The sequence below is a fragment of the Hermetia illucens genome, chromosome 5, assembly GCF_905115235.1.
Source record: "Hermetia illucens chromosome 5, iHerIll2.2.curated.20191125, whole genome shotgun sequence".
Taxonomy (NCBI): Eukaryota; Metazoa; Arthropoda; class Insecta; order Diptera; family Stratiomyidae; genus Hermetia; species Hermetia illucens.
Window position 1 is genome coordinate 64,349,451 of NC_051853.1, and position 17,158 is coordinate 64,366,608.

General features: G+C 33.6%; 1 protein-coding gene across 2 annotated transcripts in view; it reads right to left on the reverse strand.

The window, feature by feature from the left end:
- Positions 1-540: 540 nt before the first annotated feature.
- LOC119657638 (RNA exonuclease 3) overlaps positions 541-17,158 on the reverse strand; it is an 87,019-nt gene continuing 70,401 nt past the window's right edge. For both annotated transcript variants that reach the window (XM_038064642.1, XM_038064643.1), the window contains exon 3: positions 541-3,401. In XM_038064642.1, the coding sequence (XP_037920570.1) occupies positions 1,762-3,401 (1,640 nt within the window). In that variant the 3' untranslated portion in view covers positions 541-1,761. The remainder of the gene's footprint in view (positions 3,402-17,158) is intronic.

The window sequence follows — 17,158 nt, forward strand, 5'->3', positions numbered from 1 at the left end:
TTCGTCAGTGCTACAAGTCTTTTGTATATTTTCAGAACCACTTGTTGCCTTCATCAGTGATACAAGTCTCGTGTAGCACTGATGAAGGGCACAAGTGGTTGCCGAAAGATCTGTATTTGTAAGTATAATAAATAATACTACCGAAAAGCAAAACCAAGTCTTGATTATTACAAATAACATATATAATAACGTCCCTTTAAATAAAATTCTCGATACCTCAAACACAACTTGCTTCAGCCTATTTCAACATCGACCTTCTCAAGGGAAATTCTATTGAACTCTCAAACTCGGATTTAGAAGTAAAAGTCGCCTGATCGCTACCTTGATGTACTATCCAAAACTTGAAAGTGAGGCTCCCGTAAAATCAACCTATTCCAGCCTGAAATATACTAACCCTTCGATATGGATTCCAATACATCCATGATATACTCACGTAGATTAGTGATTTTCAAGAATTAAATATGTTCGTACCCTTTCAATCCCTGTACAAAATACCAGCACTCATAACAAAAGCAGTAAATGAAACAAAGATTTTTTTTAAAATAAATCCGTTCGATTTCAAAAAATTGACTTTATTCAATATTTCTTGTGTCTTCGTCATCTTTTTTTCGGAAAGATTTATATTTTTTCCTCTTTCCGTTTATCAAACGAAATACATTTTTTCTAATGTATTTTCACAACAATTTCAGAGAAAATATGAATCAAAAGTGAGGGAAAATGACATTAAAAAGAACTTTCGCATCATTTAGTTGTTATACGTTAGTCATTGATTGACTTTTGATTTTCTTTACATAAGTCTATGTATGTATATGCAAGTTGGTGTTCATTCTCCACAGTGTTTTTTTTTTCAATTGAAAAAATAGAAATAAATCAATGCTCTGTCGATAAAAATGATATTATTTACAAATGAGGGACTTGTATTCTATTGAAATACTTAATGAACAATAAATAATTTTTCAAGTAAATAAAAAATAGGAAAAATGATCATGTTCAAACTGAAATATTTCGAAAATATGATAAAACTATTAATGATTTGAGTAAGACAAAACTTGGTTATCGTTTGAATGCTCATTTGTTGTTTTGGGAAATCAAATCATAAATCATCATGTTAATGTTATTCTACGTTTCTTATTTGTATCTTCAACGTTTTCTTCGATCTTATGAATTAAAAAACAGACTCGACTTTATGAACATCTATTTTGTGCATTTCAACTAACCATTATGTTACGTTTTAACCTTTTTGTGTGTGTATGTGTGGGTGTATATCGATTCTTTCATTATTTTCGGTATAAAATAAAAAAGAAAAAAGTATGACAAAGTAATAGTAATTTTTTATATAAAATCACAGCAACAAATCAGTTCATTTTTATTATTTTGTTTCATTGCATGCCAACAGGGATAGTGAGGTTTGATGGTGGTGAATTTTGAAAATAGATTTTTGGCCCAAAGTAATTTGGCCCCCTGATGTATGTTTATGTAAATATAGTTTTAAAAATTATTGAAATGTATAAATATTCGAATCTATCAAAGGGACCTAACATACTACTTCACTGGCCAATCGGGTGAAGCACAAATTTTTGAAGTGCTCTTGCCTAAATTTGACTCTATTTACTCCTTGATGATAATATTTTCTGATGCTGATAGCAATGAAACAAATATATAAAAATCTCGGCTCGTCTTAAATTTAAGAAAAATAAAAATTACAGTAACAATTAAATTACAAAAAAAAAATGTATAAATATCTACCAATGAATAGAAACTTTATTGTTCTAAAACGGTTCGAAAGTCCCTTCGAACTCGCCATAACATCAATTCGAGACAGGCTCGACTATCTTCAAAACTGCTATGTCCCGTTTCGCATACTTGAATATCACGTTTCAAATATGCTTTTGTAAGATTTTTTAGACCCCGACGAAATGGGAAACCACTACAATGTGGAAATGCTATCGAAGTATCGATAATATTTTTATGGAGAATCCTCAGGACTCGAAGATCATTTTCAAGAGCATGACCTATAAGTATCGTTGTCGAGTTGATCAATTGCAGGAGATCTTGTTGAATTTCACGCAGGCTTTTCACGTTGCAATTCTTCGAAAGGAGATCTTTTTCTGTGATTCCAGAAAAACGAGTATTATAGTCAACTACTTCAGATTCCGGACGCACAAACTGTTCATAGACTAGTTGGCCATCGGCTCCAACAACTGTTACCTTAGCCACTTCCAAGCCTAGTCCTGTGAAGCACATTTCACAATCCATGGCGTAGACCTTGGCGTGATCTCCTACCAACTCGTCTGAGGGTGGCTGTGTTTGGACATAGTCGTCGTATGGTCCATTGAGACCAACCGACACTCCTGACCAAACATGAAGGCGATTTTTCGAGCAGCCCTCTGAACTGACATCTTCGTTGCAGCAGGTGTATTGACTGCAGAATCCATGCCCTGGTTTGTAAACTTGCATAACTTTTCCCCAGTGATAGGTGCATTCATCCTGAGTTAGATATTCGCCATTGTCGGTGACGTAGAATGGAGTTTTGCAACGAGCACAGGTTTTCTCGAGCGATGAATATAAGAACTGTTGCAGAATGCCAGCGTCTGCAGAGCATACACTAGAACCCAACCCAACGTCTTCTTCTCCATTTTCTGACGCGTCGCTGTCTACAGATGGGGAACTTGATGAATCACTGCCCCGACCACTGTCTCCTGATAATTGAATCACATCACTATTGTTATCTTCCCAGCTTCCACTGTCTCGTTTTCCCAAAGTGTCCTTCTTACCAAGAAAACTGTTTAAGAGTTTGGTATTGGCATAGGCACGAGGTGGATGCTTGTATATTTCGGCTAGACCCAAATGAACATCACTTTCCACAGGGTAACCGTACATTCGCAATTGTGCTGGATCAATTATATAGTGATGCAAAAATTTAACCAATTCCGACTCTTGGAGATTCAATTTTGTGTGCTGTCTTAAGGGCGGGGTTACTGCTCGTGATATTTTCGCCAAATTATCGATGTTGATCATCGTAGATTTTTCCTGTCCTGCTGTTTTATTTCCATTCGAAAGAGGTTGCGCTCCCGATTTGACCTGTTTGCGGTAGGATTTAGGCGTTGAAGGTTGAAGATTCTCCTTTCCCTCGTCATCGATATCCATTTGATGGGTTGAAAATAGTGTTGTGGACTGTCTGTTTTGAGTTTGTTGATTCATTTTTCTCTGTCGTCGATTACGACTCGATTTTGTTGTGGCTTTTTTAATTTTCTCTTTAATTTGATAGGCTGTTGCGAGGTCCTCACTTTTCGTACTGTTTATATCATCAATGTTGTTTGCGGTTGATAAATCACTAGTGGCGCTGTTTTTATGGCTGGTGTTGTCGTCGGTGTTGCCGCCGTTATTGCTGACCGCATTGTCTTCAGAAGGGAGAGGAAAATATCGATCAGACTGGTTGTTTGTTTTGACTTTTATAGTGGTGAAACGTTTCAATTGTGAAGTGGTTAGATGATCGTGTGCGATTAATGATAGAGTTATTAAAAGTAAAAATGTTTAATGAAAAGATGATTTCGTTGTTTCCAGTAGTACTGAATATAGTTTTCGTAAGCGTACCTACATATATCAAACTTTAGGTGTTAATAAATAAAATGTAATCATTTAGTGATCCATCAGTTTTAACATTTTGATTATCAAGTTTGCATGGAATTTGCAGCGAATCATTTTTTTTTTCAAACAGAAAATCAAGCTCGATTCAATGAAATTGTATCCACTCCAACCAATCTTATCATATTAAGCCGCCTTTCCCCCCAGCAATTCTGATAACCTACATTTTCAGCCAGGTTTGATAAGATATGCTTTATAAATCGGAAAACCACCCTGCTTTGTATCTATAATTTTTTGTATGCCTCTAATTACTTTTAATTGATTTTGAGTCAGTTCTAAAAAACCGAAACCACATTTTATTTTCTTTTGGTTTTATGCTACATAAAGTACGATTTATCATATTGTACGGACCTAGGGTGAGATAAGCTTGAAAAAGATTTATAGGGAATGTAATAAATCACTTTTAGATTATTGACATTATCGATTGTACTATTTTAATAGCGAACTGGGATATGATATCGCAGTGGAAAGCCACAAGGAAATATTCATGTTAACATAACAAATGAATTGTCGATAAGACCCACAATGTGGGAGTCAATCCTCTTCAATAAAAAAGCAGAACGGATCGGGATTTGTTAAGAAAAGTTGCTTAGATTTTATCAGCATTTAACGGCTTAAATGGAAGAATTAGCCGCAAACCTTTGCGACACCCCCTAGCACAAACCATAAAATTACGAGATCAAGGTGATATAAGATAACCTTGGCATAAGTTGCCAATAAATAAATAAAGGTTATCATTACCTAAGTCATATCAGTAACGACTAACTAGAGCACATAATCACCGTAGATAATGCGTAGAAATAGCAATAAAAGGTGTAAACATTAGCTGGTATTGTAGGGTTTTATGGGGGTAGAAAATAAATTTGAAATTGTGGGGAGCGACAAAGCTAAATTACACTAGAGTAGACTATTTCTAGTACTATCATATTTTCCAAATGAATAGTTCTGAGGATCTTGAAGGAAAGGATATGAGAAATTGAAAGAAATTGAAGAATGAAAATTCCAATTTGATGATTGACGATGATTGTGTTTGTAATTAAGAATCCATGCATTTAAGTCTTGCGGAAAAGATACTATCTTCAACTTGTGAAAATTGGGCTTGGGTGCAGGTTAATCACAAGAGATTTGAAAGTGTTTACCAAAACTTTATATTATAATATTTTATTCATACAACGAAAACATTTTTTCATTAAGACAAGAATCATTATTTACATAATTTTAAAACGGAAATTAATAAATTAGCAACTACATAATGGCAATTTCCATACAAATTACAAAATGTCTAGATTCTTTACATATCCATTTTTCTTAACTATTCCAAAACCAAAATATGTGTGTGCGTATTATTTACTAAATGTGACCACATCCCCATTTTAACCGAATGGAATTGAAAATATCACAAACAACAAAATGAGAATGATATCCTTCACCATTTTTTAATGTCGTCATATGTTGTTTTTTTATTTACGTTCAGAACAACCAACAAATGTGATGCATCTACATACTAATGTGCTTATAATGTACAAGATAGGAATAACAGTGACACAGTAGTTACGTATGCAGCCCATGCTACTGTTTCAATGTTATTTTGTTGTTTAAATTCAACATCCACCGGAAGCCTGTTTCTTTTCTTATTTTCTTGACTGCTTGTCTTTAAGCATAAAAATATATTTATTCTTTCTCTTCTTTTTTATCTTTTTCAATTGAATATCAATGATTGAGAGAATTGAATATCTTTGTAGCTCTTTCGTTATGAAGGAGGAAAATTTACATTGACTAAATAAACATTGATTCAGAAGTTATTTTAATACACATAACTACTCGTAGGAGAATTATCATTTGGGTTTTTCGTGATACCCGTATGTAGGAAGGGTAAATATACGATGAGTATTTTATGAATAAGATAACAGAAAAACAAATTTTCGCCTTTGTTCCATTATCAGAATAACCGATGATTAGACATCTCAGAATAAGGCGTAATTCCAGTTTTAACAGCTCTAACGTAAAGCAAATGTTTAATTTAATTTTAAAATGGTGAATCAGAAGTTTCTATTATAGGAATTGCTTGGAAGAGAAATTAATAAAAATATTGCGTAAGATAGTCGTCGTATACTACCATATTAAGCATAAAATTACTAGGTTGCATTATTTCGAACAAGGCAGATACTGCAAACGCACTATAAGTACACATGGGATTGTGTACATATGAAGTATAAAACGGATTCATTTTCTACAAAAATGTAAAATGGTAACCGAGCAGCAAACGAATAAACTCAACCTTCGTCTTTTTAGTCAAACTGAAGCAGTGTCCGAGCAACAGATGTACGTGCATTATGGAGATTCTACGCCAGGAAAACTTCTAAAATATCATTTATTTCTGACATTTGTCTATTGGCATCAAACCGAAAGATACGCCCTGGGATAGCTTGGATCAAGGAAAACGATCTCGCAAACACATACTGGACAACTCTCTTGTGTTTTGAAATATTTGATCCTTGTAGAGAGGTGAAATGCCGCTCCTCGAAGTGCGTGCGTTTTTGAGGTTTCGATGAGGTAATTAAGGGTAACATATACACTCGTTCTGACAATGAAAATAAAATATGTGGAATTTGTATCGTGGTTTGACGTCGGATACCAGTTGACTCAGCTGTGAATGAGTACCTGAGTCAAATCAGGTTAATAATCTCGGTCGAACGCAATGTTGACCACATTGCCTTCTACAGGGTACTAAAGTGTACCGTTACGGTCTTGAATGAAGTGCTCTAACACACTTCAAGGCCCGAGGTCCGAGATTTTGCTCAGACAACCGCCTGGAAAACTCTCTAAAAATTAAAATAAATCTGATTTGGCGGGAGACCGATGCCAAGTGAACACGGTAATAATGAGGATTCAAACGTAAGGTAAAAACAGGAAGACGGGGTGGTTGAAAGCGGAGCGGAAGTAATGTTTTGCGACGGTTCCATGGAGAAGGAGAAAGTGTGGCTAGTTTTAGTTTTGAATTTGAATAAGGCTTTATTTCCACAAATCCAGGAAATTGCCAAAATATACTATTATTAATTTCGTTTGAACAGATATCGGTTTTGGAGTGATTTCGAGGTCCAAATGTCATATGGATACGTAACCTTATTTAATTTTAGTGACTTCTTTCCAAACATCTTTAAAGAATTTTTAAAAGCTCTTTAGATTAGCCACGGCATATACGAAACAAGATAAAACATACCGGGTAATTTAAAATGACTTTATCTCTATACAGCTTTTATAATTTCAAAAGTAAAAATTCCGAAAAGCAGATATTTTTTATCGATTCTGCTCCTTTTATCACTTCTTATATAATCATAATAATATTAATCAGAATGGAGTGAGCTTCTCCGTATTTCGCCAGCGATAGCCCTGTACGTAGTATGCACTATGTTACCGGGATAAAACAAATATGTATGGATATATAAATATCTAAAAACCATGAATACAATTACCAATTTAGAATAAGTATTTTGAAAAATATTTATCCAAACTAAATTTCTCATTAATTTGATTTGAGTGTCTTTGAAATTAAATGTTCATTTCTCTAATTATTTTGCTCGGTCAATTGTTTTTTATTTAATCAGAAACACCTGTAAATTGTTTTTCTTAGAATCCTTCAGTATCAAAATAGAAACTAATTTCAATAAGATAGTGTGGATACTATGAAGAGCTATCATTTTTATATTACTCAGAAATACTAATTTTCCATTGTTTGCCTGCAGTTACAATTAGAATTAGATGGCGTTATATGGTTGAGCACTACGATGACAGTAATACGAGTGTCATTATCATTTCACATATCATAAGTCTGAAGGTTGAAGTGCTTACACTGTGATTATCTATATTATCTTCCATATCTTCATTACTATTCCGGATCTATTTCGTTGCCTGATATACGCGGAAAATAATTACACAAAGTTTAACAGTTAAGATAATCTCGTGTTATCAATTCATTCATCTAGAAAAAGCTTTTGTGATTGGATAAAAATAGCGAATAGTAACTCATTCTACTTAAATGTGAATGCAAGAATTTAATTCTTTTTTATATGCCATTATTCTTTTTAATTAAATTCTTTCATAGCGAAGTTTTTACTTTCCCAAATATTACAATTCACATAACATCAATTTTCAAGTAAAGAAAACCATCTTAGAACGGAAAAAGTTCAAACAATCACCAATGTTTCTTTTTTATGAATCTAGGAAAAAACGAAAGTCGTGCTGAGCAGAAAAGTAAAATAAAACCACCAAGATCATAGTGAAAGCCACTTTTGCTTCCGAAGCCATAAGTAGGCCATTCGAAAAAATTATATCACAGAAAAACGAATTTGTGTAATAATTGGTTATTTTTATCACTCGACGAAAGTTGAATTGTTTTTTCGGCCAAACGTGAACAAAGGGCCGCGAATAACAGATGTTTGGAGTGAAAGTAAATAAATAAGAAATATTATGTAAGAACTGGAGTTGTCAACGGTGGAAGATAATTGATAGTTGTAATAATCATTTATTTATATAATGGTATACATAGGACACCATTATATAAATAAATGATTATACTGTCTGTGGGAGATCTTGTACAGTTGAATTTGTTGACTTTAGATTTCACTAAATTGCTCTTATAGAGGAAATTCATTCTGTTTTGGAATATGCTTCTGATGCGAATTTGTATTGCTTGAGTAATGACAAATATACACCATCTCAGATCTTCAAACAACCACGTCATCGTACTCAATTAATTTGATCCATTCTTTATTTCCGGCATATGTTCGTCCAATATATTAGAAAATATCGAACACCCGGCGAGATTCTCATCAATTAGTCATTCTTTGCAAAAACTTTCAGAATAACAGAACTATGAAATATTTCTCTGCCATAAATGTACATTAGATGACGAAAAAACCACGTCATGATATTATGAATCACGCCATCATCATAGCCTACTTCTCTTCTCGCTATAAAATCTAATAATTCCAAATAAGTAGTTGCATAGAGAGGTACTATCGTCAAAAACTTTTGTTCTCTTTATATTCACAGTAAAAAAAGAACGAAGCGTGAATCATTTGATTTGCGAAAAAATTATTGAGACTGGAATCACCAATTGTGAAGGAAGTATTCAGGTTGATGAACTAGATTTTAAATAATTTGAATTTTACATTTTTTTCCTCTAAAGTATCGCATTTCATTCCTTTTTTTCTTGGCTCGTTAATCCATATTTGCCGGACTGAGATTAATTTGTAACAGCTACACTTAGTCAAAGAGCACTGAAAATTGAAGAGAGAAAAGACTAATCACCGGCAGTAATCCTAACCCGTAGCTAAACGTCTATTTGGAGTCTACGAATACTAGATATACTTGATCTTTCAAATGACTTTTTGAAAAACCTTGCTCACGTAGAATTATGTACACATACGCGAATCATGCGATGTACGTATATAATTGCATTCTACGCTGATTTGCTGCATAGCCTAGAGACTCTAATGTCTAGCCTAGAACCTAACCTCAGTAATTTATACATGTTGAAATCTTCACGACAATATCTTTATATGTATTCGAATAAATTAGGTACGTTCTAGCTGGGTTCGTAGATATAGCACCGTCCATAGTATATTTAAATAAATAAATACAAACAACTTTTTGTAGGATTGTATGGCGAGCTTCTTAAATAGATACTCTTAATTTTAAGTATCGATAACTAAGAAAGATAGGAACTAGTAACATGAGAACTGTCTCGTGAATTTCGCAAGTGTTATTTAGTGGTAACATTGCCTTCAAATTAACCGTTAGTTCTATATCCCCTTGGGATGGGAAACTCCTACTGTGGTTCCCCGAAATACAAGCAGAAATAAATAATTTTTTTTTATAGATTGCATATACATGCTTGGGATTTCCAAAAAAAATCATCGATAAAATAAAATCTAAATCTGGTTTTCAGTAACAAAGTAACAATTTAAATTTCTCTTCAAACTTTATATATTTCTTTATGTCTAGTTAAGATTGAGCCGACCAATCTTGAATAGGTGGAAACTTCCTATCATTCTGAGAATCCCATTTGACGCCAAAACACCAGTTCAAAAATATTTGGAAAAATCCAAATAATGTCTTAAGAATTAGTGACATTTACGGAGTTTTGTTTAGATAGCGTTAGCGTTATTCAGTGTCGACTTATGTATCTTATTCGTTGAATTGATGTGGTAACTTGAAAGAATTCGCAAGGTGGACATTGTATCCAAGGAAGACCAGCAGTAGGAGTCAAAATTTAGTGAGAAGTAACATATAATTCCAACTAGAGCGCCAACTCTAGGTTTGAAACGCCTGAGATAATATTCTGCTCTTACAGGTAAAAGGGAAGATCCTGTAGCAAACTCAGTAGAAGTTCTACACGAGAGAACCGCAAAGACCTGGATATACCTAAGGGCGGTTTCAATAAAAAAAATTCATTGGTGATTTCGTTGAGTTGAGCACGCAATACTGCGATAAGGTGGGAGATAAGAAATCGGGATCGATGAACTGAAGTTCGTGGTCGATACCAAGCATAGCTATAAGACTGGCGTGTTTTTGCGCCGTAATTCAAAGTGCTACAAATTAACCACTTCGCATCGAAGTGAAATCTTTGTAGTGATTACGATATTATTTCGATGAAGCATAGTTTAAAAATTTTACATAGGGCTAAGGACACGCTAACTGATAGATCAAACCTTGGATAAAAGAAGAATTTGAAACGTTAAAATGTTTTTGGTCATCAACCAAAAAGAAATGAAAAAGTATTTCAATTATCATCATTCTGAAAGGAGATGAAGTGAAACTACCTTCAACCAAAAACCAACTTGCGACACCAATAATCTACCCACAAAGGAAAAAACAATCTTATTTTAGAATATCTTTGGTCATCCTGAAATAATTTCGATAAAACGGGGTCGGAAGACCAGGAGCGTTATTGACGCTCAAGGGACCTATGAAAAAAGATGAAGACGACGAACGGTATAACTAGGGCATCAATAAGCAGCCCGCCCTATCAAGTATGAGCCAGAAAAAATGGATACTAACTGCAAGCTTGATTTGAGTTACAATCAAAAAATGAGATTATTTGACTTACTCAACCAGAATGCAAGACTATAATTGTGTTATCGCATTCTATGAGTAATGCGTAAAAAACAAATTTATGATATTATGCTTTTCTGGGTGCCTTGATAACAATGCAGGACTAATATTTCACTTTGAAAGATTTGAAAAAGAATAAAACAGACGTATGGAATATGTCAGAAATATTTTTGGGTTAAAGATATAAAGGAGAAAAATCTGAAATATTATGGAACAAAAAGCAAAAGCTTTAAAATTGAAGGTCACATTTTCTTAACAAGAAGTAAAGTCCAATGTGACTATTCTAATAAGTTGTTTTAGGCGATAATATTGAAGGTTTAGGGAAAACGATTCAGAATTAAGTTTGAAGCAATTTGAGGCTAGTTAGCACCTATGGTGCGATAAAAATTATAAACATCACCCGTGAAAAGTGAGAGTAAGCACACCTATTGCTGAAACTGGAAAATAAGAACTACTGAGCATACCACAAAAAGGAAGAATCTTGAAGATTTGCAAGGATATGCTCCACGGGCGCAGGGAGTACAGCTATTGAAGAGTCCAGAAACCAATCACGTCTTCCATGGATAACACGATAGAAATATCATTTGTGATGTTCTTTGGTTTAGCTGATTTTGAACGCGCGCCAAGAGATACAATAACAGAAAATTAAGGTTGATTTTCGAAAAGTATAAATTGATACCATAATTTTATAGAAAACTATGCATTGCAATATTTGATTCATTGTCATTTTGTCGATTAGTACCAATTTTGATATTTGGTACTAATATACAAGCGTTGATTAAACATCAGAAGGTAATAAAAAAAATGGTAAGATAGTAAGGTTTATATAAGGAACCTTATTTCATTATAAAAGAATGTTATGGCTGACATGGTTGCACTATTCTTAATCAATTAAGGTACGTCACCAAAGTATCTTTTGACTCTGGCCCCACGTTGGGCGCCATTGAAGCTATTTGCAATTGCTGGTTATAAGAGCCTCAATACAACTGATCTTTTCTTCCTCTAAAACATCAAAAGCACGGGTCAAAATTATGTTCGGAACCTCTTTCTCAATCAGCCAAAGGGCTTTTATTGGTAATAAAGTCTTATTCATACTCTCCTAAAATATCTCATTTTCATGGAAAACGTCACGATTAAGAACATGATAGTTTACCCTATGGTAAAAGAAGAATGAATGACTTCTTTTGTATTTTCATTTACTTGATCAACTCTATCAAGGCTAAGTTAATGTATTATATTTCGGGAGATAAAGCAGCTGGAAAGTACAGTTGTAGCATTTGGACTTCAACTAAATGGCATTAAAAGCCAGACTAAATGATTAGTAACTGAATTGAGTAAATCATTTGAAAAATATACATACCTCAAACGACTTATAAAAAAAGTTGAATAATCCCTTTCACCATTCAAATCAATTTAAAACACTGAATAGAACTACCTGTTATTTTTATATTACTCAAGGAAAACTATGATAAGATTAGGAAGCGTGAGAACACAGAAGAGAGCCCTTTTCAATATTCTGAAAAATCTCTAGATACGCAAATTGAAAATCCGATCCTCATTTTCTAAGAATCTAAAAAGGAATCGAATGCCAAAATTTAGTCGGAAAAAAGCCTAATCAATGTAAGGATAAATCAAAGCGATTCAAAAGAAACCATATTTATTTCATTAATTAAATGTACGATTTGGTAAATGTTGTCTTCGAAGGACTTTCCTTCTACTAAGGTAGAAAAAGGCTTATATTAGAAACAAAAGTGATCAGAGGGGCTGTGAGCGATTGGGCAAGAAGAAATGTAGAGCAAATTCGGAAAATTCTAAAGGCAATGTGCTTGCTTTGGAATCAAAATGAAGTCGCAAAAACTGCGTTACCTAAGTGTCAATGTAATTAACCTGGGTTCGATTAAATTAAGATACTGGGGGACGTCTTAGTTCCAACCACTCAGAATTGATATGTTAGACCTGTTGAACTTTTCCCTGGAAGACTATTTCAACGGTTTCCTGCCCACGACGGAGGACATATAGATTCTTCGTTAAGGATAATTTTACAGAGTTCACTTTATTTGAGTTCTGAAAAGGCCGGGTGACTGCAGATCATCGCCAGGATTTTCTCTAAACACCTAAATGTCAACGCCAGTTTTGAAAAGAGAGAATTTAAATGGGTCAGCTAAAAAGTGGTAACCGAATAGATATTGAGCTGGAAAACCTTTTAGTTCGCAGTCGAATCTTTAAACACAGTGAACATTAACCGCTACATTTTGCCTTTCGGGGTTATAAGTTAGCTGCATGTGATCTATCTGACAATGAAATCTTGAGGAAAACCATGCAAAATCGTCCAAGCTAAATGTAAGATGGAGGTTCTCTCACTCGAAAACCAGAAAAATAGATGAGGCCACATCCAAGTCATTGATACTCGTGCGTTCCGCATCAACCCTGAGTTTGAACATTATTCCAACGACATTTGCATTCAAGTATGATATCATCCGACAATGCGCAACAGGTTAACTATAGTATCTACTGTTCCATGTTCCATGCATGCTATTTTACATCGTCACATCTATCTCGATTCACTTCTTCCACTATTCTGCTGTCTCAGGTGACGCAGATTATTCATATACAGTCACTCAAAGTGAAAATGATCCACCCATTGAAAATGACTTTAGTCGAGTTAGATTAAAATATAGTTAATACAAATGAATTTATTTCAACGTAATAATAATTCTTGATATGTTAGTAATAAATACTCAAGATATATTTGAAATTAGTGTATTTTCTTTGCAGTTACTTGTTAATATTTGTCATTGGTCCGAATATGGGGTCAAAGTGAAAATGATCCAGGCAACTTATTCCAATGAACTTGGTACTAAACTTTTGTGATGTACTGTTAAAATGCGTAGCTGTGCAACTGTGCAGTTAACTATAGCCCTTCGCTGAGTGCAGTCATCAGTTACATTTCTATTTCGGCAAGTTTTTCTAGTGAAATGGGTCGACACACGACGTACGAAGAGCGGGAGGTAGTGATCCATCATTTTATGCTTGGAAAAAGTAAAAGAGCGATAGCGAATATTGTTAATAAAAGTCCTTCAACTGTACAACATATAATTGAGCGATTTAGAGAAAATCGCATCGGTAATAAAGTTCGTATAAGTCCTAAAAAGGCTTTTTCCGAGCGTGACGAACGATGGATTTTAAATTTGGTTCGAGACAATCCTAAACTAAGTGCACCAAAAATACGTGTAGAAGTTGAAAAGCATTTAGGTATCAAGGTCTGCGACGAAACAATCCGAATCGTTTTGAGAAATCATGGATTTAACAACAGAGCCCCTCGAATAAAGCCGTTAATTAGTCCAAAAAATAAGCAACGCCGGCTAGAATTTGCAAATCGTTACTATTCACACGGTCCAGAATTCTGGAACAACGTTATCTTTGCAGATGAGAGCAAATTTAATGTTTTTGGATCCGACGGAAAAGTTCGAGTATGGAGAAAGAAGAATGAAGAGTTAAATTTGAAAAATTTACAAGCGAGCGTAAAACATGGGGGCGGTTCAGTAATGGTTTGGGGTTGCACGGCAGCCAATGGGGTCGGGAATATTTATGTCATAGACGGCAATGTGGACAAATTTATGTACCTTCAAATTCTAAAGGACAATTTACATGCCAGTGCCAGAAATTTGGGTCTTGAAGGGAATTTCCAGTTTTACCAAGATAACGACCCCAAACACAAATCGTTTCTCATTCGCGAATGGATGCTCTACAATTGTCCTAAGGTTATCGAAACTCCACCACAATCACCAGATCTGAATGTTATCGAGCATTTGTGGGACTTTCTAGACGATCGAATCAGGCAACATAGAATATCTAGCCGAAATCACTTAAAGCAGGTTATTTTGGAGGAATGGGCAAAAATTCCATCAGAATTCGCAAAAAACTTGTTGAGTCAATGCCAAGAAGACTGTCAGCTGTTAGGGTGGCTAAAGGGCTTCATACTAAATATTAATTAGCTAAAAAAAATTTTGAATTTACTTTGTTTTTGCCTTTTTTATTTTAATGGATCATTTTCACTTTGACTAGGAATTATGCATTTTTATGTTTATGTTATTATATTTATAAATGAAATAAATTTTTTATTTTTTACAAACTTAAAAGTAAACGAGTTCATCTTAAGCAACATTTTTTTTATTTATGGTAGTTCATGATTTACTTATTTTCAATCAGTACAACACATTTTAACTGCTTTATACCGGGTGGATCATTTTGACTTTGAGTCACTGTATACACAATATAGAAATGTTTACAGTTGAGAATTCTAGTTTCCTCTTCACATTCCACTGCTTCCGTTATTTTGTACCGGTTTATGGTTCTTAATATACTTATAGAATCACTTTAATCCAGTAGTTATTTCTCGTGTTCTCCTATTACTCTACCGGTAAAGTATGGGGTACTGGTACTTGTATGTTGCAATTTGGTCTACAGAACATTAAGGTCACAAAACATGTACTGTGGACTAACTATAGACACAAGATCATCTATATATGGATCAATCATATATATATGTAATGCTTTGTGATTTACGTTCAGTTGCACATGATTGCGACAATGATACTGAAGATAACAAGATGAATCTGATTCAATTGAATTTCATAAAGCAGTTGATATTTTTAGCAGCAATTTAGTTATTTATAATATAAGTTGGTTGAAAACGAGCTTGTTAATTTGGTCGAATAGAATTCAAATGTTTCTTACGTAGATTTTGATATGGAAAATTATAGAATAGATTTCAGAATTTTTATGAAGGGTAAGAATCGTTTCATTTAAGAAAAAAGATTTATGAGGGGGGAGTCAAAAACCTTTAAAAAAAATCCATAAAAATTTAGATTCAACACTGGACATGACATCCGCACAATCTATGTCAACGATATTTCGAAATTTCCTTCATTTAAAATCTTGTTACAACTTTCAAGAGTTCTTATTTTCAGTATAAGTGCATGCCCCGTGGATATACCTCCTAAAATCAATGCTTAAATTCTTCAAACTTTGAAGTGACTTACGGTACATTCATTTTACCATTGTTACTAACCCAAAGTTTTATCATAAAGATATTTTCAACTGAGCGAAATTTGTATCTTTAATGACTTGTGTTAAAACTTTCAACACAGACGAATGAAACACTTAAAGTGCAATTAAAAAAGAATTTATGGTTAAATGGCTTTGTATGGTCTAGCTTTTCATCTAATTTTAAGTCAGTTGTTATTTTTTCCACTCATCAAACTGGATTGACTTTAAACCTTTGTATGGCAAAAAATCTTAGTTGTTTACAATCACACCGTTTGTGAAATCTTTTCTAAGCCCATATTTCAATGATTTTGCATTTTAACTTTCACCATTGCATTAAATAATCCTAGTTAATTTGCAGGCTTAACCTCACCTAAACAGATAGACATACTTCTATATCTAGATACATTTAATGTATTTAAAATATTATTTTCAAATCAAAATACAATAAAAGTGGAATGAAATTTTCAACTTATTTAATTATCATTTGTTACAAGTTGATTTCATTATTTTTTTCAATTTTTCAAATTTAGAAAATGTTTTTGCTCCCTGTTCATTTTATTATTATTTATTTTTACATATTTTTGCGTATTAATTGTTGATGAAGAAAATAAAAAGTGAACCAACATAATTTTCTTTGAATGGATAGTAGAAGTGAACATAGCTGTGTGAGTGCGTGGGGGGTTGTAAAAATAAATTTTCTAATCTTAGAAGATTTATGCGAATTCTTTTCTGAATGAATCCAAACAGAGAAAGAGAAGAAGAGTTTTTTGGTTTATCTGTGATTGTTGGAATGATAGAAACTGCAATTTTCAAAGCAAAGAGTATATTCAATTTTGAACAAGTTTTTAGCTTCCTCAATATATTGTATACAGCTTTTGCATTTGTGAAGAGATTTGAAGACTAGTTTTTTATGTTGAACCTATTCAGTTCGGTACCCAGTCTGGGAATTCCATTCTATTTGAGATTCATAAGTATCATGTGACCTTTAATGTCTATCGCTTTCTACTTTTGATGAATATAGGATATCTACTGTATGGTTCAGCTTCATTATCATGGCAGTAATCACAAAACACAAAAATAGATATGAACATTGATAACCAAAACTAGGATTCGAACCATGGGTACGATATCGACAGGTTGTTGTGAAGCCACCTTTGTCATCAATTCGATAAAAAATTTGAATGAAAACAACTCCATTTTCCTGGATAGATATATAGATAGATTGCATATAAAAATATTTATGAATAATTATGAGTATAGCAAGCTCTTGGGTTGAAGATACATAAATAGGATATAAGAAAATTGAAGTGAAGCAGAAAAAGACCGTAAATTTTTCAGAGAGCAATGA